We start from the raw sequence: 26,131 nt of genomic DNA, 5'->3' as shown, positions 1-26,131 counted from the left end.
TGGACTGCAGAAGTCAAATCTAAGATTACAATCTTCCTTAATACCCCTTGTTGATTTTATTACTATATGCAAAGCATTAAAACAGGAGCTGGATAGAGAAAACACATAGGAGTAGGGTTGTCAGACAAAATATAAGATGCTCAGTTAAATTTGAATTTCAGATAAATAAATTTTTACTATAAGTATTTCTCAAATATCACATATACTAAAACATCATTTGTTGTTTATCTAAAATTCATATTTAACTGGATATTCCTTAAGTTCATTTGCTACGTCTAGCAACTCTTTGTAGAAGATCCTTATCTTTGGCAAGCTTACTGTTTAACAGGGAAATCAATGAACATAATATAAGGCATATATGATAAGTGCAGTAATATAATCAGGGGAGAAGATCTCTACTGATTACCACAGAAGAGTACCCGGAAGAGATGGCAACTACAGTTCCTAAAATATGACTTTTTTTTTTCAGTAATGTTTTTAATGGTCTTCAGGCCATATGGATCATTACAGAAATAAGGAGGGCAGAGGAGTTTCCTCCTGAGCGAAGATGACTAAATTCTGATTGGCAGATAGGTGGTTTAGTGTGATATTTTTGGAGTTCAAGTGTCCTGAGTTAAATCTCAAATCCATTGCTCACTAGCTGTGTAACCGTGGATAAACTAATCTCTATTATAAAATGAGGCTATTAATACCTGCTTTATTAGGCTGAGGATCAGATAATATGTGCACAAAGCACTTGGAACACAGGAGGCACTCCCTAAATGGTAATACCCACTATCAGAATGTCACATGGCAAAGAGGGTACTTGTCACAAATATTCAAATGTTAATGTTATGCAGTAACAGTAATATTGGTAATTTTATTTCCATGATCTATTTACACTGTACAAACACTGCTGAAAAGCACCCTACAAGTTCACAGTACAATATATTTACTTTAAAAATATACTCCTTTATAAAAGGTTCATAGAACATTGGCATGTCAACATGGGATGAAACTCAAAGCATGTCACCAATTCTGTGGTAGCAAGAATGCTTCCAAGTGTTGTCAATTTTACAATCACAAGTCACCATTTGAGTTTTAAATACATATAAGTTTTAAATAAAAAATGAATTCTACAGTGGAAGGTTCCTGAACCAATACTCATTAGTTAATTAACATATACTTTCATGGAGATGTTGTTTCATAATAATTTACAATATCAATTTAATCTGCCAAAAAACCTCATTTCAACAAAGTTTCACAGTCCATAAATTCTTGTCATTTGTTTTCTATTTTTTCTTCTTTGTTGGTTCTCCCGGTTCTATTTTGCGCTTTTTAGAAGTATGCTCTTCTTTTTCATCATCTGATTCCACTGTCTCCTCCCCTTCTGGGAGAAGCCTAGCTTTCTTAGCATTCTGTGGGGCATCATCACCATTGTCCTCATATATGTTAGACCATTTTATTGCCATATCCAGCTCTGGAGGGGGAGGTTTCTTCTCAGTAGAGTAGGTCTCCGGAGGTGGTACACAGTTTGACTTCCATATTTTGAATTCCTTCGGAGGCTCCTCTGGCGCCTTGACGACGTGCCTCTCCCAGTCGATCTGTTTGTTGAGCGCGGATTGTAGAGAAAGGCCGGGCGAGTCACGCTCCGGAACAGCTCGTCGGGTCCAGGCAGCCGCTTCTCTGCCTTGTTCCCACAGCCGCCCACCGACTTCGCCGGATCCGGGGCCTTACGACTTGTCTCCTCCGGCTCGCTGTTATCCTCCTCGTCCGAGGAGCCTGAGCTGCTGCTCCCGTAAGCCGCGAAATAGCTCAGGGGATCCTTCTCCTCCGCTGCCATGACGGTTGCGCGCGTCGACCGATGGCTCCGCCGGAAACCGGAAGCTGTCGAAGTAGTAGTATCTTCTTGCGGTTTTGGTTGAGCATCTTTTCATGTGCTTATTGGCCTTTTCTTTTTTTTTTTTTTTTTTTTTTTTTTTGCAGTACGCAGGCCTCTCACTGTTGTGGCCTCTCCCATTGCGGAACACAGGCTCTGGACGCGCAGGCTCATCGGCCATGGCTCATGGGCCTAGCTGCTCTGTGGCATGTGGGACCTTCCCGGACCGGGGCACGAACCCGCGTCCCCTGCATCGGCAGGCAGACTCTCAACCACTGCGCCACCAGGGAAGCCCCTTATTGGCCTTTTAACTATGTTCTTTGGAGAAATGTCTATTCAGATCTTCTGCCCATTTTTTAAATTGGGCTCTCCTTTTATTGTTGAGTTATGAGAATTCTATATGAATTCTGGAATGAGTCCCTTGTCAGGTGTATGACTTGCAAATATTTTCTTCCATTTTTTGTTGTCATTTCACTTGATAATGTCCTTTGGTGCTCAGAGTTTTAAAATTTGATGAAGTCGATTTTATCTTTGCTTCTTTTGTTGGCGTTGTTTTGATGTCATATTTAAGAACGCATTGCCTAATCCAAGGCCATGAAAAGTTACACCTATGCTTCCTTCTAAGAGTTCTACAGTTTTAGCTCTTAACATTTAGGTCATTGATATATTTTGAATTAATTTTTATATGTCATGTGGGCTTCCCTGTTGGCAGAGTGGTTAAGAATCTGCCTGCCAATGCAAGGGACACGGGTTCGAGCCCTGGTCTGGGGAGATCCCACATGTGGTGGAGCAACTAAGCCCGTGCGCCACAACTACTGAGCCTGAGCTCTAGAGCCTGCAAGCCACAACTGCTGAGCCCGCGTGCCACAACTACTGAAGCCTGTGCGCCTAGCGCCTGTGCTCTGCAACAAGAGAAGCCACGACAATGAGAAGCCTGCGCACCGCAACAAAGAGTAGCCCCCGCTCACCGCAACTAGAGAAAGCCCGCGCACAGCAGCGAAAACCCAACACAGCCATAATTTATTTATTTATTTATTTATCTATCTATCTATCTATCTATTTATTTATTTATTTAATTAATTTTAAAAAATTTTATGTGTCATGTTTGGTAGGGGGTCCAAATTCAGTCTTTTGCATGTGCCTACCCAGTTGTCCCAGCACTATTTGTTGAAAAGACTATTTTATCCCCATTGAATGGTCTTGGCCATTCAAAAATCAGTTGACCATAGATATATGGGTTTTTTTCTCTCAACTATTGGTATATTCCGTTGATCTTTATGTCTTTGCAGTAACACACTGCCTTGATTACTGTTGCTTTGCAGCAAGTGTTGCAATTGAGAAGTGTGAGCCCTTCTACTTTATTCATTTTCAGGATTGTTTTGGCTGTTCTTGGTCCCCTTGTAATCCTATGTGAATTTTAGAATCAGCTTGTCAGTTTCTACAAAGAAGTCAGCTGGGATTCTGATAAAGATTATGGTGAATCTGTAGATCAGTTCGGGGAGTATTGCCATCTTAACAATGTTAAGTCTTCCAGTCCATGAACATAGGATGTTTTTTCATTTATTTACATCTTCTTTATTTCTTTCAATAATGTTTTTTTTTAAGCTCTGTTTCTTTTGTTAAATTTAATCCTAAGAATTCTCATTTTTTATGCCACTGTGATTTTTTTATATTGATCTTGTATCCTACAACTTTGCTAAACTCATTTAGCAGCTCTAGTAGGTTTTTTTGTGAATTCTTTAGGGTTTATTACATATAATGCCATATCATCCATGAAAAAAGATAGTTTTACTTCTTCTTTTTCCCATCTGCTTTCCCATCTGGATGCCTTTTTTTTTTTTTTAACATGTCTAATCTCCCTGCTTAGAACCTCCAATATAATGTTGAGTAGAAATGACAAGAGCAGATAGCTCTGTCGTAGAGGGGAAGAGACATCTTTGTTCTGATTTTAATGGGCAAGCTTTCAGTCTTTAACTTTTAAGTATGATGTTAGCTGGGGGTTTTTCATAGATGCCCTTATCAGATTGAGGAAGTTCCCTTCTATTTGGAGTTTGTTGAGTGTTTTTCTCATGAAAGGGTGTTACATTTTGTCAAATGCTGTTTTTGCATCTATGAAAAAAATAACATGAGGTTCCCCCATCCCCATTAATGTGGTATATTATATAGATTTCATTTTTATATGTTGAACCAACTTTGCATTCCTGGGATAGATCCTACTTGGTCATGGTCATGGTGTATAATCTTTTTAATATGCTGCTGGATTTCGTTTGCTAGCAATTTGTTCAGGATTTTTGCATCTATATTTATAAGAGATGTTAGTCTGTAGTTTTCTTGTGATGTCTTTATATCAGGGTAATACTGGTCTCATGGAATGAATTAGAAAGTGTTACCAACTCTTTTATTTTCTCTTCCTTTTTAAAATGGTTTTACCATGTGTTTCATATCCCTAAATGTGTATTGTTTAATTTAACTGTTTTTGACTTTTATATAAATGGATTCATATATTTCCTGGTATACACGTATGAGAGTTTATCCAGGGTATGGCTTTTATTTGTTATTATTTGATTGCTTTAAAGTAGTTAAACCTGTGTGCTTTTCCTAAGCACTGCTTCACCTGTAGCCTGTGTATATTGATATATAATGTTGTCGTTATCATTTTTTCCCTAGATATTCTAGTTTCAGATTTGTAGAAAGGCCTTTTTAAAAATGTTAATTCCCAGTTTCATTGTACTGTGTTCATATATGTTGCTTATATTATTTCTTCTTTGGGGGATTTATTACGGTTTCCTCTGTAGCCTAGTAGGGTCTTTTGGGGTGAGTGTTCTATGAGTACTTTTATAAAAGATGTATGCCCTATTTTGAGGCACATAACCGTGTTAAAATATCCTTAAGATGTTCTGTATCCTTGTTTATTTTTTATCTCTTTGACCTGTCATGTAATGAGATGATTTGAGTCTCCTTACTTTAGTATGTTCATGTGTTTCCCTTGAATCTCCTCTAATTTCTGCTTTATGGATGTTGCTGCTAGATTATGATAGTTAGATATTAAGATTTTTAGATACCATGAGTTGACCTCATTGACATTATAAGTACCTTTATCTTGTTTAAAGCTTTTAATGTAAATTCTACCTTGATTGAAAGTAAAAACCCTGACTCCTGCTTTCATTTTTTTGTATATGTATTGCTTAGTATGTCTCCATCCTTTTGAGTCTTTCTCAATCACCCTGTTTTGAATGTGCCTCTTATGATCATCATGGAGTTGGGTTTTGCTTTGTGGTACAGTACGAAAAAATTTTTTGAGTTAATTTTTTATATTTTATGTGACAGATATGTTTAGTTCATATTTATCTTTTTATGTTGCTGACTCTGTGCTCTGTTTTTCTTCTCTGAGTGTAAGGTAGATAAAGCTATAGATAGATGGATAAATATAGATAAGTGGATATGGGTTGGATTATATTTTTGTTGTAATTACCTTTATAACTTAATAAAATTACCTTTTGTTCTTTATTTCTTTTAGAGAGTATCCATCATTTTCATACTGTAAGCAGGGGAAAGTTTCCTTGTTTCCTCTTTTTCCTCCCTTTCATTTCGTCTACCACCTAATAGCAGTAAACTTAGTGTGTATGTAGCATACAATTAAGTGTGGTTGTATAATACTTACATTACTTAATTTTCCGTTTTAAATGGAGTTCTTTTTTACATCTATTATAGTTGTAACGAAAGGCAAATTGTAATTCCCATTTACTTATCTCTACCCCTTCCCCATCTTATATTAGTTATACCATTTCTTTCTTGTGAGGGCATATAACATGTACATTGTAATCTGACACTCTAGTAGCCCCACTTCTTTTAACCTCAATTCTACATGTAAATGTATTCAAAGCAGCCTTCCAGTCCTTCTGTTGAGTTTTTCCTCATCACTTCTGCTGTTTATTTCCTAGTAACTTCTTTAAAGGGGGTTGTACAAACAATATTTCCTGAATTATTTATATATATATAAAACATATATAATATATGAGATTATATTTTATATTATACATTTATCTATAATATAAGCATTATATAATCTCATATGTTATATGAACCTATAAAAATAATTCAATCACATATGTAAATATATGTACATTATAAAATCCTTGGTTAATAACTTTCTTTCCCTAGATATCTTGTAGTGTTGTACCACTGGCTCCTGGAATTGAATATAATCCTGAAGAAATTGAAGGCTGGGCTGATTTCTCCCTTTGATGGTTTTACCTAGCTGCTCAGAGGAGTCTTTCTTTACCTTTAAGATTCAATAACTTTACTGCAGTGTTGATTATGACCACTCTTTTGGGACTGTTTTCATTGGCACAAAATGTGCCGCTTCAACATATAGATCAAGGCATGTGGTGGGGGTTTTTTGTTTTGGTTTTGGGTTTTTGGCCTGTATATTTGAAGGAATGTCTCCCATTGCTCCAATCCAAGTTCTTCCCTCTGCTTTTTCTAGATCTCAGAAATTCTTGATGAGTGCAAGAGATGTAGGTGTATCACTTCAAGTGAGCCCTTTATCATACTTGAAGTATGTTTTTGCTGTCATTTTCTGAAATCTGCTACTGCTGGCCTTTTTTCACTGCTCACTTGGCCTTGAATGGCTTCTACTTCATTTCTCTTCACATACTTCTCTTATGCCTTTTTCTCTTATGCATTTTTTCATTCTCCAGATCGTATCACCGTTTTGCTTTTGTGTGGTATTCAAGAGAAAAAGAAAGTTGTTTTCCTGTGTTGCCACATTCATACCAGAAATCCTGGTATTGTTGTTTTCTGTTAGTTTGTTTTTTATGTATCCAACAACCTTCCATTACTAGTGTTTGGTAAGAGTTTATTACCTGAAGAGTTTGTTGGATTTTGTACATACTGTCTGCAAATAGTGACATTTCAGCATCATCCTTTCCAGTTTTTACACCTTCCTTGCCTCCCTCCTTCCCTTCCTTCCTCCTCCCCTTCCCCCTCCCCTCCCATTTCACTCCAGTGTTACCATTTCAGCTACATCTTAGGAGTTGAGGTGTGTCGTTTTTATCTCTCAGTTTGAAATATTTTCTACTTGATTATGATTTCTTCTTAGTTATTTAAAAGTGTTTCTTAATTTCCAAATATGTGACTGTTTTTTCCCCTGATTATTGTATTACTGACTGCTAATTTAATTGTAATACAGAGAATAATACCAGTTGTTTGAAATGTGTTAAAGTGGTCAGTTTCCTTAAATGCTCTGTGTTTACTTGAAAAGAATATGTATCCTCTAGTTGTTGGCTGCAGTTTTACACATATCCTATTTGTTTGAGACTGTTAATTGTATTCCTTGAATCAGCTATACTCTTACTAAATTTTTTTGCTTGCTTGAACTATCATTTACTGAGAGAGGAATGTTAATCTCCCACTGATGGTGGATTTTTCCATTTCTTCTTATAACTTTGGCATTTTTTGCTTATATATTTTGAAGCTGCATACAACTTTATAATTGTTAATAGATTGAGCCTATTATTATAAAGTGATATTTTTGCCTTAAAGTTTCTTTTGTCTGATATCAATTTTGATAGCTTTATTTTGGTTAGTGTATTTTCTGATGTCTTTTTCCACCCTTTTTCTTTTAGCTTTTATAATCAACATTTAGTTGGATTATTTGTAGGTGTTTTATCTAGTCTTCCAATATCTTTCCCCCCCGCCCCAGTCTCTCTTAATTGGAGTATTTAATCTAAATATAGGTAATGTCATTTCCAGTATATTTGGATTAAAATCCGCCATCTCATTTTGTCCTTTCTCTTTTTTCCACCTCCCTTTTCCCCACTTCTTTTCCTCTTTATTTCTGCATTCTTTTGTTGGTCTCAGCAAGCAATATTGGACTGGGAGATGTCTAGCATATTGATGAAGTCACGGAAATGGATTAAATCACCCAGGGAGAAAGGAAAAACACAGTATCAGAGTTGAAGAATTCTTTCCATGAGCTTATCAGCAGACTAGACACAGCAGAAGATAGAATCAGTAAATTTGAAGACAAGTCAATATAAATTATCCAAACTGAAATTGAAAGAAAAAGTAAAAAAACAGAACAGACTATCCAAGATCAATGGGGTAGTATCCAGACAGTTTAATACAATATTACTGAAGTCCCAATAGGAGAGAGAAATGGGATAGATTCCAAGAGATGATGGCTGAGAAGTTTTTTCTTTTCTTTTTTTAGTGGGACATAAAATAATGACATTTTAAGAGTAAATGAAATATATGGTAAAGTGGTCTCAGGCCCTTGGGAAGAAGAAAATTCAAACTTCTTTAGAACAACTTAGGCTTCAAAAAAACTCCTAGATAGGGATTTCCCTGGTGGTCCAGTGGTTAGGACTCAGCACTTTCACTGGCGTGGCCTGGGTTCACACCCTGGTTGGGGAACTAAGCCATGCAGCCAAAAAAAAAAAAAAAAAACCAAACTCCTAGATAAAGCTCCCCAAAACAGAAGATCATAGTCATATCACAAATCCAACTGAGAAACTAGACACTATGGGCTAGAGTTAATGGAGGAAAAAAAAGAGCATAGTCAGACCCCTTAAGACTTAAGATATTGGAATTGTCAGCTCAGATTACAGTGTGTAAAACAAGCATATTTAATATGTTTAAGAATAAAAAGGGATTGAGATCATGAGTAAAGGGCAAGAGACCATATAAAAACTCATTGGGAGGATTTAATAGCGTTTTGCACAGAGTTGAATATTAAATTGTAACACATCTGAAGAAGTATCAGGATGCAGGAAAAAATGGAGAGAGGGAGGGCAAGAAAGAAAGAGAGAGAAATGGAAAATACATGAAGAGATTAAGAGTTAGATGATAAAGAATGAGAAGCTCTAATGTGTCTAGACAGAGTTCCAGAACGAAAGAAAGAAAAAGAATAGGGCAGAGGCAGTATTCAAAGAGGAGATCCCAGAATTTGATGAAAGACACAACTCACAGATTCAGGAAGCCTAGTGAATCTCGAGCAAGATAAAAAAGAAGTCTACATGTAGACACATCCTGGTAAAACTGTACAATACCATAGAAAAATACACAATCTTTCAAGAACTGTTGTAGTAAATGGAAGTCAGAATACAGTGTCAATTCTGTTATAATCTAATGGAATGTTGAATGCACTCAGAGCAAACAACCATCAACCTAGAATTGTACACCCAGCAAAAATATCTTTAAGAGTAGAGATTAGGGCTTCCCTGGTGGCGCAGTGGTTGAGAGTCCACCTGCCGATGCAGGGGACATGGGTTCATGCCCCAGTCCGGGAAGATCCCACATGCCGTGGAGCAGCTGGGCCCATGAGCCATGGCCGCTGAGCCTGCGCGTCTGGAGCCTGTGCTCCGCAACGGGAGAGACCACAACAGTGAGAGGCCCACGTACCGCAAAAAAAAAAAGAGTAGAGATTAAAAATAGATAAATTTTTGGATAAAAAAATCAATTTGCCACCAGAAGACTCTTCTAAAAGAAATTGCACAGAAAGTACTTAAGAAAGAAGGAATGTGATTCCTTTAGAAAGACTTGAGATGCAATAAGAAATCTCTTATAATCAATATTTAATTGGATTGTATGTGGTTTTTTTTGTTTGTTTGTTTTTCTTTTTCTTTTTTTTTTTTTTTTTTGCGGTACGTGGGCTTCTCACTGTTGTGGCCTCTCCCGTTGCGGAGCACAGGCTCCAGACACGCAGGCTCAGTGCCCATGGCTCACGGGCCCCAACGCACTGCGGCATGTGGGATCTCCCCGGACCGGGGCACGAACCCACGTCCCCTGCATTGGCAGGCGGACTCTCAACCACTGCGCCACCAGGGAAGCCCTTGTTTGTTTGTTTTTTAATATCCAGTCTTCTGATCTCTTTTTTGGAAGAGTAAATCTTCCAAATCTATATAAACATTATAAAAAACCAATGTCATGGAATTAAAAATAAAAACCAAAATAGAATTAAAACATGCTTCTGCAGCCACTGTTGCTAGAAGATATATTCCACTTGGCACCTGCTGCTGCTGCCTTTTTTTTTTTTTTTTTTTAATATTTATTTATTTGGCTGAGCCGGGTCTTAGCTGCAGCATGTGGGATCTTTGTTACTGCGTGCGGGATCTTTAGTTGAGGCATGCAAACTCTTTAGTCGTGGCATGTGAGATCTAGTTCCCTGACCAGGGATCGAACCCCAGGCCCCCTCCATTGGGAGCACAGAGTCTTAGCCACTGGACCACCAGGGAGGTCCCAGCACCTGCTTCTTTATACTGCTCACTTTTGAAAGAAAGTCTTGTGCAGGTGCATTTCACAGGAAAAGAGGGTAGACCGTATGTCTGCACCCTAGTTTTAAGGGAAGTTGGGAAGGTGAGCTTTCTGACTTCTCTCTGGGAAACTAGCACTGATACGGAAGAATATCCACAAGTTGCTTAATAGCCAGACAACATGAAATTGCCCAGGATGCTGAGAGAAAACTATTGAGAAGGATCGAATAGGGAAAAAAATCATAATGTGCTATATATTCACTTTTCACTTTTAACTAATGTATCCAAATGAGTTCAATACTGGCATTCCACAAAATACATCAGCCTTCTCTTGCATACTAATTAAATAGCTCATGTGAGAAATAGTGGAGAGATGTTAGATGATAGAGGTGCCTTGAAAGTGTATCCAAAAGATGCTAAACTGAATAAAAGAAAGGCTGATTGTAGTGCCTTTGAAATGAGATTTATCTTTAGGTCTGTTAACTAGAAGGAGCTACTCATCTACCCTGCTGTAGAAGGCTAGCAAGCAATCATTTATCATTCCTTTCCCCTTCTCATTCTTCTGTGCTGCTTTATAGCAAATGAATATACTCAGCTTGCTTTGAGATGTCTTTTGATGTCTAGTTTTTAAGTGGAACTGCTGAGGCAAATTGGACCACCTCTTTGGGTCAGTCCCACAGTTTTGAGCCAAAACCTCATTAAGACTAGTGGATAACCAACATATCTGTGTTGGCTTTTCAAAATTAGCAGTGCAGCTTATTTGGAGAATAATCTTGTAATGTTTAACCCCATAGCTGGCCACAGTCTCAAGTAATGCTTTTTGCTATAAAGTCTAAAAGCTGAACGTTAATAGTTACTCCAGCTTCTTTTGGTTAGTAACTTGCCTGGCATATCTTTTTCTGTCCTTTAACTTTCAGCTTTCTAAGTCCTCATGTTTTAGGGATATCTCTTATAATCAGCATGTACTTGGATTTGTTTTTCTGATAGTTTTTTATTTTAATACATTTACATTTCTTGTGATTACTTATAAATATGTTTCTTACATCTTTTTACTTTCTATTTTCCTGTTTTTTGTTGTCTGTCTTACCTTTATAAAATTGAAGTTTTCTTAGTTTTTCCCCCTTTACTACTCCTATTCTTCTGATAACAACCCTTGGAATTCTAATACAAATTATGATTAATTTAACAAAGTCTAAAGTTAACTACATCTCAATCAGTAGAAGGACTCTAGAACGCTTTAATTTCAAACACCGTCTCCTATTATATATGGCTGTGTCTGCTAGCATTTTTTTTAACCCTTTTCCATCCTGCAAGCTAGGTGGTGGTGTTACTGTTGTGATTATTAATCTATATATTTATTAATTTCATTTCTTACTACTTTTAGTATTTCAGACCTTTTGTCTGACATCATTTTCTTTCCTTAAAACAGTGACTTTCAAGTCCTCAGTAATATTACATTAATAATATAAAGTAATACTACATTAATAGTAAATTAATTGTTAATTTATTTGTATTAATTATATTATATTAACTATATAATTAATGTATATATTAATATATAATTATATTAATTATAGATAAATTAATTATATTAATTATATTAATCTAAGAATTCATGCTGTATCTTCTGTATCTAAGAATAATTAATAATTATTAATTAAACTAATACATTAATTAATATTAAATTAATTATATTACATTAATATAAAGTAATATTACAAGTCCTCATGTAATATTAATATTACAACCACACAAACACAACTGAAACAAAAGTTTTACAAGACAGTATTTACCTTTATTATGTGAAATATCCTCTATATTTTTCTATTCTTTTTTTTTTTTTTTTTTTTCCTTTTTTTCTGCCTGTTACAATCTACAAAATCAATGTCATGACCCACTAGTGGGTCACAATCTATGATTTCAGAAATACTGCTTTAGGAAGTTCCTTTTTAATGAGTCTGTAGGTGGTAAATTCTCTTTTCATCTGGAGAAAAAATTCTCTTTTTATCATTTGGTGTACAAATGAAAATGTTTTCTCTCACACACCAAAGCATACTCTCTTCCATCTTTTGATGTTGCTTTTGAATCTTCTGTCAATCTGATTGTGGGTGATCCTTAATTTTTTTCTGGGTAGTACTATGATTTCATTGTCTTTGGTCCCATAGTTATGGAACTCAGTTTCACTAGAGTGATTCTAGGTGCTTATTTTTATTTAGCCTGTGTGGTATACCTGGGCTTCCTGTACCTGCGGAGTCATGTCTTTCATCAGTTCTGAAGAATTCTCAGCCATTATATCAATAGAAATATAATTCACTTACCATAAAACTCACCCTTTTAAAGTGTACAGTTCAGTGGTTTTTAGTATATTCCACAAGGTCATGCAACCATTGTTACAATCTAATTCCAGAACGTTTTCACCACCCTGCTACATTTTTTTGAGCTCTATCTTGACTGTCTTTTAACCCATCCCCTAGATAGTTGGTGAATTTTTTTGTTTATTTTTTACAGTTAGGTTTTTCAATTGTAAAAATCTCATTCGGTTCTTTCTGCAATCTGCCTATTTTTTTGGTTTTGATTTTTTAGAGTGTTTTATGTTTGCTAATTTTTTTTTTTTTTTTTTTTTTTTTTTTTTTTTTTTTGCTGTACGCGGGCCTCTCACTGCTGTGGCCTCTCCCGTTGCGGAGCACAGGCTCCGGACACACAGGCTCCGCGGCCATGGCTCGCGGGCCCAGCCGCTCCGCGGCATGTGGGATCTTCCGGGATCGGGGCACGAACCCGTGTCCCCTGCATCGGCAGGCGGACTCTCAACCACTGCGCCACCAGGGAAGCCCTATGTTTGCTAATTTTTGTAATTCCATTTTATATTTTAAACATTTTATAGTTCTAAAATCTGAGTTCTTGGGGACTAAATCTATTGCTTATTTTTTGTGACTCTTGCCTCTGATAGATGTATTTCCTTTTGTGTGTGTAGTAATCTTTGATTGTAACTCATATTTTATTGATCCTAATCTAGGAAAAAATTTGGGACCAAAATTGAGGATGCTTTCTGAGAATATATTTTATTCCCACTGCCAAGACCCAGAGATCCTGGGATTTCCAGCCTACTTCCAGGTTCTTTTCCTTACTAGTGAGGCTTCTCAAGTTTACTTCCTCCACCTTGCTCAAACCTCAAGCTCCAGTGTCACCCACATGTCCTAAGGAGAGCCCTTGCCCATCACAGCTCTGATTTCAGTTTCAGGTCATAGCTGATTTTTAAATTTTGTTTTGTTTTTTCTTCTCCGATTGCCCTTCTTGGGGATTTACTTTTCTCTCTGTGGTTCCTGCAGTGCAGTGAAAATTGTGTTTTATATATCTGGTTGGTTGAGGGGTTTTTAGCCAGGGATAGGAGTAGGGAATGCCACAGTATCTAGTCCACCACACTGCCAAAAGAGAAAGTAAAATTAAACTCTGAACTTTGTTTGAAGACAACCGTTAGTATAACCACACGCTAATTACCCCACCATATTGCTACTTCTGCTCTATCTGACTTTAACTGGTACCATTAAATGTTATGAAAAGCCCTTTTTCCCTCTTCAGGGAAGACTACTTTTTTATAACACTCACTTAAAACTCTACCAAGTCATTTTTTGTTTTATTTTGTGGTTCTTACAGGATTATGTTGATAAAGAGAAGGCAATTGCCAAAGCGTTGGAAGACCTCAGAGCCAACTTTTACTGTGAACTCTGTGATAAGCAATATCAGAAACATCAGGAATTTGACAACCATATCAACTCCTATGATCATGCACACAAGCAGGTGAGGAACAGTTAATTTCTAACAAAGAAAAAGATACTTTATTTGTTAGAACTATTGAATTTTATAAGTGTACCCCAAAAAACTTGTTGACTGTGGTTTCTTGTATCTGCCTGTCTTTATCTGAGGTCATCTGACTGACTTGACTTTTCTCCAGTGACAGAGTCCTGACATTGACCTCATCCTTCCAAGATTGTATGTAGAGTGAAGAATTGTGAGCTTCATAAATCGTGCATAAAATTTTTGGCTTTGAGTGCTTTCTAAATTTGTATTTTTCAACTAAGGATCACTGGGAGCTTTGTTTCCCTTTCTTCCCCTTTCTGAACTTGTTAAACTTTGAACAGTTATCTCAGACTGTGGTCATTTCATCTTCTGTATCTAAGAATTCATGCTGTATTGGTCATTTCCTATCAGTAAGTCATTTTGTTACTTGGTACACCTTTGAGGATAGATAAATTTTGAGAAGGAAAATAAAGTTAGATGCTATTTTAACTTCAACAGAAAATTCTGATGCTGCATGTTGAAGAGCTTGCTGAAAAATGAATTACACCTTCTTTATGGTCTTTTTCTTTTCTTTTCTTTTCTTTCTTTTTTTTTTTCTTTCTTTCTTTCACTGATTTAGAAAAGAAACTTATTCCTAACTAGTACTGGCATAAAGAAGGTGGCAATACTTCCTTTGGGGGATTTTAGAAGGAGGAAATGAATCTTTACATCTATAGAACAATTCTAACTTATTAAAGAATTTTGAGCCATTTGATCTTAGGTGACTTTAGCAGAACTTGCTAAGTCTTTGGGGGTACAATGGTTGTAGCTGTAAATTTGTAAGATTTATGAGCATTACTGGAATGCTCTCATAAGCTGGACCTGTCGACCCAACTTTTATTTTTTTAACCTTTGTTTCATCTTCCAACCAACCATAAGATTTTAGTGCACATAAAAGGCGAGCTTTGGGGCTTCCTTGGTGCCTCAGTGGTTGAGAGTCCGCCTGCCGATGCAGGGGACACAGGTTCGTGCCCTGGTCCGCAAGGATCCCACATGCCACGGAGCGGCTGGGCCCGTGAGCCATGGCTGCTGGGCCTGTGCGTCCAGAGCCTGTGTTCCACAACAGGAGAGGCCACAACAGTGAGAGGCCTGCTTACCGCAAAAAAAAAAAAAAAAAAAAAAAAGCGAGCTTTGACTAAGTTTTCTCTTACTGGCACAGGAATAGTTTGTAAGCTGGTTGTGGTCTTATGCTTTTTCCACATGTAACCACACCTAACCAGTTTAAGATTCTTCCACTGATAGAGTTATATTGAAGACAGCTTTTCAACTTTTTATACAACTTTGGACATTGTTTTAATATATTGTCAGCTCTACTTGATTTGAGGAAGAGAAATCTAGAGAGCATATATATGGACAAGATATATTAGCAATTACCTTACTACTTCAAAGAATCATATGTCAAGAAAGACAAATGCAACAGTGAATATTGCTTATCCAGTAACTTTTCCAGCGTTTTGGTGTGTGTGTAGTTCAAATTTGGGGTTTTGTTTTTGTTTTGTTTGTTTTGGGGAATTAACAAAGATATTTAGCATCTAAATACATATCTACCATTTTGGGCTCTTGAGAATTTCTTCAGTTAAGAATTGTGTATGATAAATTAAAAGAATTGATATATTTATATGTATAACTAAATCACTTTGCTGTACACCTGAAACTAACACATTCTAAATCAACTATACTCCAATATAAAATAAAAATTTTTTTTTTAATGAAAAGACTCGGGCTTCCCTGGTGGTGCAGTGGTTGAGAGTCCACCTGCCAATGCAGGGGACACGGGTTTGTGCCCCGGTCCGGGAAGATCCCACATGCCGCGGAGCGGCTGGGCCCGTGAGCCATGGCTGCTGAGCCTGCGAGTCCGGAGCCCGTGCTCCACAACGGGAGAGGCTACAACAGTGAGAAAAAGAAAAGAAAAGACTCCAGAGGAAACTTCAGGCACCAAAAAAGAACAATTAGAAAGGTTACATTTTTAGTTGAAAGAAGTTTCTTAACTTCCCTTTCTTTCAATTAGAAAAAAATGAACCAGGAAAAGTGTGATTCAAACTTGAATCATGTATAGACTTGCTTTTTAAGGGGAAAAAATTCTATCAGAGCAAAACAGATTTACAAATTAAATCTGAGCAAAAATATGGAACTAATAAAATTCGCATTGACAGCATTAATGTGATGGATGGTAATGTTTTAGTGATGTTGCTCTCAGTTTGAGAGTAGTAGAAATTATTACAACTGATTCATTTGAATTTGACATGTTTATTCTCCTGTGCACCTTGTGTTGCCTCTGTTCTCTCATCACTTTTCTCTTTTGCAGTGATTCTCCATCTGGGGAGATTTTGTCCCCCAGGGGACACTTGGCAATGTCTGGAGACATTTTTGATTATCACAACTGGGGAGATGGTAATACTGGCACCTAGTGGGTAGAGACTAAGTGTGCCGCTAAACATCCTACAATTCACAGGAAAGCTGCTTGCAACAAAGAATTACCTGGCTCAAAATGTTGATCAGTAGTGCTGGGGTTGAGAAACTCTCTTCTCTTAAGACTACTGAAAAACTTTCAAATACATATGATATTGTGATATTGTTTGGCCTTTGTTTGGTACAAACCAATTTCATTTTAAGTCCCCAGTTATGTTATAAACATTTCTAATGTTCTCATCTAAATGATCTCAAATATTTATTATTATTACTCTTTTTTAGATTATCATCAAAATGAAAATACAAAATTAAGGATTTCTTATATTGAACTACCGTATCCATTAATATAGAATATATCTGTGATCCCTGGTCTGGGAAGAAAGTCTTTAGTTGGTGTGATTAATGAATGCATGTAAGCTTATTTGTTCACCTTGATCAAAAGCCCATCTTAGGTGTTAAACAAAGAATAGATGTGGTGTAAGTTTGTTATTTTGTTTGTTTTTTGGTAGTGTTCTCTATTTGGTTAAAATGTAGGCTTTTCATCCTTCTTTATACTGTTCTCAATGGAAGTGGTAGAATCTTGAAATAGAATGCTATAAATATATAAACAAAAAAATGCACAGTACTGAATTTTTTATAGTTACTTTTCCCTGCCCTTAGAATTTCTAAGGAGACTTTAACTGACCTTGGTACAACACAGCTAAATAATCCCTAAGAGGAGGAGGTAGGTCCTATTTTTCATTCCTCTTTGATGGACATGAACTTACCATACAAATGGACCTACCATTTTCCAAATTTATGCTCTAAAATCATAAAGACACCCTGTCTTGTCTTCCAGGAAGGCACACAGGATTATTATGAATCTGAGATAATAGGTAAGTACATTCAACCCTATATTAGTAATCCCTAGTTTGCATCTTTCATCAAATTTTCACCATTAAAATTTTCCAGAGAAATAATCTATTATGTTAGTGGTAAACTTACTAGTGTAGGCAGGATCCTGAACATGCCCTTATCTTTATTAAGCACAAGTAATCTCTCAAAAAGGAGCTATGTGGTCACCCTCATTTGTGGTGATTTTTTTATCCCCCTGCCCTTTGGTGCTATGTACATCTCACTATTCACTAGTTTTTCTCAAATTTTCTAAGATATTTTGTGAAGAGAGTCATTAATACACAGATACTAAGACCCAGCTTGATTTTCAGAGTTGAAAAACCTAATTAGACATTTTGGCTCTTTTTAACAGTTTAATCCTCTTTAAAAGTGATAATTTCATACATTTTGAAATCTTCAAGGGTAAGCCTTCCATTCCTCAAGGGATAACCCAATGTATGATTCATTTTTATATACATTAGTTCTGATATGCCTGAGTGCTCAATAAACATTAGTATTCATCTTCTACCTTTGTTGGCTTAGTTATAAGTTAAAGTTGACTTTGAAACTAAACATTTTTCCATCTCTACCTCTGTGCCTCTTTTTTTTGCATATCTTTTTAAAAAACGTACCTGCTAATGGATATAGCAATGGAAACCATTTCTTTAGCCTTGCAAGGTTTAAATTTCAAACTCCAAAGAATATTCTCTTTCCCAGAGGTAAATTTGTAGCAGCACAGTAGTCGGTGCCTTATTTTAATGCTGGTGTGTTTTGATTTTGCTTTTGCTTTTGCTTTCTTGGTGCCTTATTACCCGCTCAGGATTCTTCCAGTCTTACTCTCTTTTATTTGTGCCACTAAGGGGCTCTCCTCACTAGCCTCCAGTACATAAACTAGAGATGACAAATTGTCCCACAGATGTACAATTGACCCTTGAACACACGGGGGTTAGTGGTACCAACCCTTCCATTCAGTCAAAAATCTGTGTATGATTTATAGTTGGCCCTCCATATCTGAGGTTCCTCCCTATCTGTGGTTCCATATCTGTGGATTCAACCAACCCCAGATCATATAGTACTATAGTATTTACTATTGAAAAAAATCCACATATCAGTGGATCTGCACAATTCAAACTCATGTTATTCAGGGGTCAGCTGTATTTTGCCTGGTCTTTGTGGTGTCAGTTTTTTTCTCCTTTAATTTCAGTTGGTTCCCAACTTTTTAAAATGAGATATTATATCATTCAGGCTTTGGCTTATCTTGAAATATTGAAACATCTGAGAACATTAGGCCTGCATATCAACATAACAGTTGGGTAAAGCTGATTAGTTGCCTTCTCTTTAGAAAGGCATGTTCTCATTCTCCAATTAGATATGGTTTCCACTTCATCTTTCTCTTACATCAGCCTGTGAGACTCATTACATTACCTACCAAATCCCTCTAAACATTTGAATTTGTGACCCAGGACTGTACCTTTCCTTCTTTTCCACACAGGCTCCCACAGGTTCTCATTGACACTAGGGAAGTAGCACATTGAAAAGATGCCTTCTTATTCCTCCTTAGTGTTGGGTACAACTTCCTTGCAATTTCAAAACCATCTGTGGTAGTCCAATCCAATATCAAAATCTGGTACTGTAAAGCAGCTTTGAGAAATTCCTTCAACTTGTACAGAGAATCAGTATCTCCATCAGAGGAAAGAATGCTTTCAGCCTGCCTCTTCTTTTTGCTAAGATGGCTTCAGTATGAAAACCCCCGTACTTCAGTACATTTTTAAAAAAAAGAAATACGAAGGTCTGTTTTAGCTGTAAAAGTAGTGGTTTCCTGAGCTTTATAAATGACTGAACTAAAACAAATCAAGCCTGTAGCACCCATTAGTGATTTCTCTATTCTGAATTGTACAGAATAGAATCTATAACTACTACATGGTTTAGTTAACTTTGTCTAAACTTTGTCTAATACTTCTAAATTGAAGTATTTTCTGAGAAATTCTTTGGTGATAGAAGGAATGATCATTTTTGGACTTCACATGAACTTCATTCAAGTTTGGACTACTTTGCACTTGAAGTTTCACTATTGACTGGTCAGATTTTTTTGCCTCTCGATGCATTTGATCCTCTGTATGCTTGGCACATGTAACATCAGGACAGTAAGCACACCAAAGCCAATTGAACCTCTGGGAAGCCACTGCAGATCTGATGAAATGTAACTGTATTCCTTTTTCAGTGCAACTTTGATATTCAGTGCAGGTGTTGTGGGGGGGCAGTGCAGAAGTAAAAACAAAATTAAAAAGGCAAGGGGAGAAAAGATAATTCTAGGGCTAAAATAAAAAGAAAAGGACCTTTCTAAGAAGTGAAATCACTAAGATCAGATACCAGTGAAGGTATTTCATAGGTGCTGTATATTTTGGGTGCTTATAGAATATTTATACTTAGAAAACCATAAATTGATTATTGTAAAGATGTGAAATAGGTTAGGAAAATCATAAAGTATTTATGAATCCCAAAGCTTCATAAATGTTGACTTAAATAGCACAGTTCACTTCTGAAGAGATTATTCTTTGAGAAGCAAAAGCAAGTGTGAAGAGAGGAATGTATCTCAGAATTAAAGCATATTGTAGTTGTATTTTAATAACCTGTATCAGAGAGGTGAAAATTTTAGGTTCAGTGATACTTTGTACCACTGTGTATGCCATTTTCTTTGGGACTGTTTTGTCTAATAAGAGAATTGACATCATTTGGCCAGTCTTCCAACAACTGAGCATGATTCGAGCCTTTTCACCTGTTAAATCTTATAACTCACCACCTCTGCTTTTGTTGAGAATAGATTCCTTACACCCTGCTATCACAACCTAGTTAACCTTGGAAAACTCTGCATCTGTTTAGGGAAGCTGTCTGCTTTTTGAGCCGAGGTCACCCTAAACAGACCCTTTGGGAGGTAAGGTTGCTGGTAAACCCTGTATTCTCATACTATGTATTTCTAACTCTGTTCTTTATCTTGGCACACAATTCCAAAGTGAATAAAAATGATTCTACCTTATTTATGTTTTGTAGCTTTCAACTGGTTTTCTGCTTCTGTACACATGCATTCATCACAGTGATGCACTGTGGCAGAGATTCTGGGATGAGGCTGTATGTTCTATTGTAGTCTGAAAAGTTAAAGCAACTTAAGGAATAATGATAAGTTTGTGAGCGACAGTACTGAAAAGAGAACTCTGAATTGGATGCTGCTGTTCCATTTGCTTTGGACCTAAGCAACTCTTAGGAATTATGCTCCTTCAGATTTTACCTAGAGGGCAAATCTTTGCCTCCAGATATGATCTCTAGAGGATTATGTAGATATACTTAAAACTTGTTATCCACAAACCCACAGTGGTATACCATTTCACACCTACTCCGATGGCTAAAATGAAAAAGACACAGTAAGTGCCGGAGAAGATATGGAGAAATTGGAACTCTCCTACACTGCTGGGGTTGTAAAGTGGCGCAGCCCCTCTGGAAAACAGTTTGACAGTTCCTTAAAATGTTAAATATAGAGCTACCACATGACCAACACATACTTAAGAGAAATGAAAATATGTCCACACAAAAACTTGTACAAGATTGTTCACAGCAGCACTATTCATCATAGCCAAAAAGTGGAAACAACCGAAATATCCATCAACTGATGGATAGATATACAAAATGTGGTACAGCTATACAATGGAATGTTATTCAGCAGTAAAATAGAATGACTTACTGATAAATACAATATGCACGAATCTTGAAAATATTACGCTAAGTGGAAGAAGCCAGTCACAAAAGACCCTTATGTTGTATGATTTTATTTATATGAAAAGTTTAGAATGAGCAAATCTATGGATAATATAGTTCAGGTTTCCAGGGACTGGGTAGAAAGGGGCAATGAGGAATGAATGCTAATGGATGGGTTTTCCTTGGGGGATAATGGAAATATTCTAAAATCAGATAGTGCTGGTGGTTGCACAACTCTGAGAATATGCTAAACCCACTAAATTTTACACTTTAAATGGGTGAATTTTATGATATATGAATTACATATCAATAAAATTATTTTTAAAAACTTCATTATCAAACTTAAATTTTGGTAGTGATGATGGTGACTTCATATGTTGAATACAGGGTGTGTGTGTGTGTGTATGTGAAAAATACCTTAAGCAGTATACACCTGGTGCTATTAAAGAATATAACATACTTTTAAGGCTTTTTGCTGTATTTCTGAACCTAAAGCAAATATAAGAGTGATTTTATGACATTAATTTGATATTAACCAAATGATATTAAGTCATTGTGTTTCAGAGTAATTGGGCACAAATGGTATGGCCATAAATGACTGTTAGAACTACTGTTACCTAGCCAAAAGAATGTATACTTCTCTTTTTCCCCTCTGATTTTTTTCAGTATCTATAATCATCATTAGTGTTTAGTTTTCTCTGTTACCAAACATTTGGTTTTCTCTGTTACTGAATAAAACGGATTTTCATCACTTACTGATATGCATGTGCTAAAAGAAGAATTTACACCTCAATGCCCAGTAACTTGGATTTCCTTAACCTTTCAACTATAATCTTTTTTCTGTGAGTAGTTTAACGCTGAGGCTTTCTGTGTTCTCTACTGGTCTTTTCCCTCCCTCATCACATGGCGATGTTCTGGCTGGTCTCATCCAGAGGCATCAAACACTGAGACTTGAAGTGGGTAACCTGGCCAAGCAACTACAGCATGACTACTCCAGTTTTGGAGGGGAAAGGAATTCCTCATTAACGTTATGTCATTGGAGAGAGGCAGGAAACAGTGGGAAGAAGAGGCTGTGGATTTTGGGTTATGTGGGGTTGTTGACATAATGGAAAGGGAGTAGTTGAGTTCAGAAAGGGCTGGATCATGTTCAGGCAGAAAAACAGATTGAGTTGCAAGCAACCACTGCTTCTTTGGTCACCATTTTCCATGTCTGTTCGTAACCAACAAATAATACATAAAAGTATGTATGGAACCCCTTTCCCAATAACTGATTTTAAAACTGAAACCAGTTTGATAAATGTTTATTGAACATCTCTTTTGTGCCATAGACAATGGTGTGTGCATTGCAGGGTTAGTTGTAAAGGAAAACTGAGAACAATCTCTGGGAGAGTGAGATTGCTATCTGGTGAGAAAAACAAATCACAGATAATCTGACCCTGAAGAGACAGAATTAGGTTTCTCTTTAGAATTGAGTAAATATTAGAACATAGGATTTTTAGTGGCAATAGAAAATACCCTCTGCCTATTTTCTGGTGCCTGAAATTCCCTTCACATGGAAACAATGTTTTTATTCTTTAAATTGCAATAATAGATTTAAAATACTTGAGAAAGATAATAGATTTATTCCTAGTAAAGTATACTCAATCAAATATAAGCTTCTAACATCAAATTTTATTGTGATTCAAGAGAGGAGAGTAGCATCAAAAGATATAAAAGTATTTTATTAGACTGAGATCCTTGTTATCTTTCGTTGATAGGGAAAACGGTCTCATTCATTCCCAGCTCAAACACAGTGCCACTTCTTGCTCTTGACACTCCACATTATTGATAATGTGGACAAATATATCACCTGCACTGAAAACCTGGTAAGATTTACCAGATTCTCCTTTCTCTGGTTTAATTTGTTTGCAGATGGGTAGTGGAGCAGGATTTTGTGTCTGGAGTAGACATTTTTCTGCCAACACAGTGCTGTTTAGCTGGTTTTAAGAACTAGAATGTCATTTACATTTGAAGTGGTCTTTAGCCCAACTGTGGATGGGTATTTCAAGTGCTGGGTTATTTGTTAAGTTCTTCGCTCTACTGGTCGTCTGGGAAATTTAATAGAAACCCCAGCTACCATGTGAGTGCAAATCAGTGAGAAATTATGTTCTCTGCCACAAATGTATACTTTTTTGGAAATATGCTATTCGTTTTTTCAGGAAAACAAGATCTTCAAACCCTTTCATTATGAATGGGGTTTGGTCTCCTTTCCCTTGAATCAAATATTTTTCAGCTAAAAATGTGTTATGTGGCTTAAATTTATATTAATAAATAAGCAAATTTATTAGTAACTCTTCAGAAAGCATACTTTATAATTTTCAGAGATAAGGACATAGTAGCTTTGGAGTCACCTTAAATGATTAATTAGATCCATTCAGATTAGACTGTGTGCTAGTTTGGAGTCTAACTTGAATTTGTGTGTACAGTATGGAATTTGCTCAGCCTTTGAAAGTAGTTTTTGGATTGCTGACTCATCTGTACTTTTTGGTCTCCTTACTTGAACTCTGTCTCTTCTCTGACAGTCAGTTATGTTGCTCCTCTATTCTTGCCTTGAAAAAGCTATCTAAAGTTGAGTTCCTCTTCAGAATTTAAGTGGAAAGTAAAAAGTACAGGTCACACACAGAGAGAATTTCATACGGGTGTTCAGTGGCATATGAGCCAAGCTTGGTAGCCTTTTGGAATAAAATAGGCAACTGGAAAATCTGATTCTGAATTGAGGGCCTTGTACCTTTATGAAAATTACTTTTGAGATGGGAAATTGAGAATTTTCTGGTCAGTATCTTTTTTGCCATTGGCCCAATTCTGTTCAGGAGTAAGGGGTTTAAATTTTTAGGCTTTTTGGTTCTCTAAGGAATGAGACTTCCGGGAATTCCCTCATGATCCAGTGGCTAGGACTTGATGTTTTCACTACCAGTGCCTGGGTTCAGTCCCTGGTTGGGGAACTAAGATCCTGAATGCCACGCAGCGTGGCCCAAAAAAAAAAAAAAAAGAGAGACTTCCTTACTGTATGAGAGTAATAACTAGGAAAAACATTATTTAGCTTGAATATGTCCCTAGTAAATATTGATACATGAAAATATTTCATATCAAACTTTCCTACAGGTGGTAACGAGGACTTGTCAAAAATCAAGGATCCAGTGTTTAAGCCAAATTATTCACCAGCCATTTACCAGATGAGTTCTGTAGCCTTGGCGCTGTAAGGGTTGATTATAAAGATAAGCCATAGTCCCTGCCCCAAATAAAAGGGAAGGGGCAGTATTGAACAGTTTGGACATACTAAATGCTTTACTTGTATTTATTTTGACACTTAGTCTCGTAAATCTATTGCTAGATAGCCCTGTTTTTCTAATGAGGAAATTGCAGCTCAGAGAGGTGAAACCACTTGGCCAGTAATTAATGGATTTGAACCCAAGTCTTTCTCACTCTGAAATTTTACACAAACTGCCCTTCTGAAAGACAGGAATAAGTATAGTCAGGCTAAATATGATGATTGCTAGATCACTGCTATAACAAAGTGTTATTAATAAGACAGTTCACAAAGAAGAAAAATCCTATCTTATGTGAGGGATCAGTAGAGACTTTGTGAGGGGAATTTAGTTTGACCCTGAGAAGAAAAGAGAGACTTGGAGTTAAGAATCCATTTTTATCATCAGAACACCCTTATCTGAGAGAGACCCCAAATATACATTTTGGGTTTGGGAGAGTTGCCAAGCCCTGTCTTTAAGGTTTGGGTTAGAATTCTAGGGTTCCCAATTCTATTTTTAAGACCTCAGTCTTAACTATAAAGTTTGTAAAGGTGATACAGGAGTGTTTGCTACACCCTATATAGGACCACGATTTGAACTTGTTTTATTGACATCATCCCATTTTCTTCCCTCCCTACCTTTAATTATATTGTGGTGGGAATTTGAGATAGGGTGTCTTCAGGCTGATGTGGAAATAGTTCTATCCCTTCAACTTCAAGTTTGTACCAGGTGGCTGCTGAATGATTGGAAATCATTGACTTAGCTTGGAGACTCCAGACTTTGATAAAATGCTCATTCTTTTAGGCAGTGTCCTGTAGTTTGGGGAATAACTCCTAAAAGTATAAGAGGGAAGGGAATGACTGGGCATGGAGAGATTTTCCAGGCTTATGAGGTGGCTAGAGAAAAGACAGCAGAAATGAGAAGAACATATTCTATTTAAATCTTGGCTAGAGAGCCTGTTAAGTGTTTGGGGCAGGAAAAAACTAGGTTTGTGGCCTAAAATAATCATACAATAGTCCTGATAGGCTCTTCCTCTCTGCCCCATTCTCCTTGGAAGGAGGAAATTGGAGTTCATATTTATTTAAAATAGTTGCTCCTCCATCTTGAAGTGATTTTTATAAAAATCTTAATTCTGAGCAGCCAGCCTCAGTAAAACAATTTTGCCATCTCTTGGTTACTTGAACGCCCCCAAAATAAAGGTAAATGAAAATAAGACTAACTGCTTTTAGACCACAGTGGTCTTTCCTAAAGTTCTGTAACCATTTTTCCTAAAGGAATGGAGATGGTTCCATTTATCTAGAAGGGATTATTACTGTGTCATTCTGTGTGTATGTACACATACATGTTTTGTATAGGTGCTTCCCTTCTCCCCAACCATTTTAGAGTTGATGGCTTTATCCCTGATTGTTCAGTATAATAGTTTGCACATTCACTAAGAGAGCTTGTGTAGTAATGCTTGCTTTATTTTTTTTTTCTCTTCCATTCTTGTTTTATTTTTTACTTTTCTTTCTCTTTGTGATGTGACATTTTCAGCTGATGTATTGAAAGCAAATCCTTCTAATTTGGGAGCCCAGATCACAAGAGTGAGTTTTTCTACTAGTGTCTTTAGCTGTGTATCTTTTTTTGTGTGTGTCTTTCTACCCTTTTCCCCTCCCAATTCAAAAAGATTCAAAACACATTTCATAAATATTAGATAAGAAAATTCCTCTGTCTGTTGAACATCATGCCTTTCAAACAAAGCAATGTCCACTTTATGTTGGGTCAGATTCCTTTTCCCAATGCTATTGTAAAGGCATAGGTTAATATATGTGTTTTGGTTTGTTTGCTTTTATATTATCTAGTATGTTGAAAATAATTTTAGTTATGTCTTC

General features: G+C 36.6%; 2 protein-coding genes across 7 annotated transcripts in view; one reads left to right on the top strand and one right to left on the bottom strand.

The window, feature by feature from the left end:
- The window catches only part of GPATCH8 (G-patch domain containing 8), a 104,419-nt gene that overhangs the window by 67,092 nt on the left and 11,196 nt on the right, over positions 1-26,131 (top strand). For all 6 annotated transcript variants that reach the window (XM_082605075.1, XM_082605076.1, XM_082605072.1 and 3 more), the window contains one exon: positions 13,765-13,908. In XM_082605075.1, coding sequence (XP_082461201.1) covers positions 13,765-13,908 — 144 coding nt within the window. The remainder of the gene's footprint in view (positions 1-13,764; positions 13,909-26,131) is intronic.
- Positions 387-2,295, bottom strand: LOC309793603 (UPF0690 protein C1orf52-like). Its single transcript, XM_082604229.1, is given in 2 exon segments — positions 387-1,595; positions 1,598-2,295. Coding segments are annotated over 2 exon segments (549 nt in total). The 5' UTR covers positions 1,823-2,295; the 3' UTR covers positions 387-1,271.

This window comes from Mesoplodon mirus (genome assembly GCF_964341445.2).
Source record: "Mesoplodon mirus genome assembly, chromosome: 18".
NCBI lineage: Eukaryota > Metazoa > Chordata > Mammalia > Artiodactyla > Ziphiidae > Mesoplodon > Mesoplodon mirus.
The sequence above is the reverse complement of the archived record's forward strand: the minus strand, read 5'-3'. Positions and strand labels throughout refer to the sequence as shown.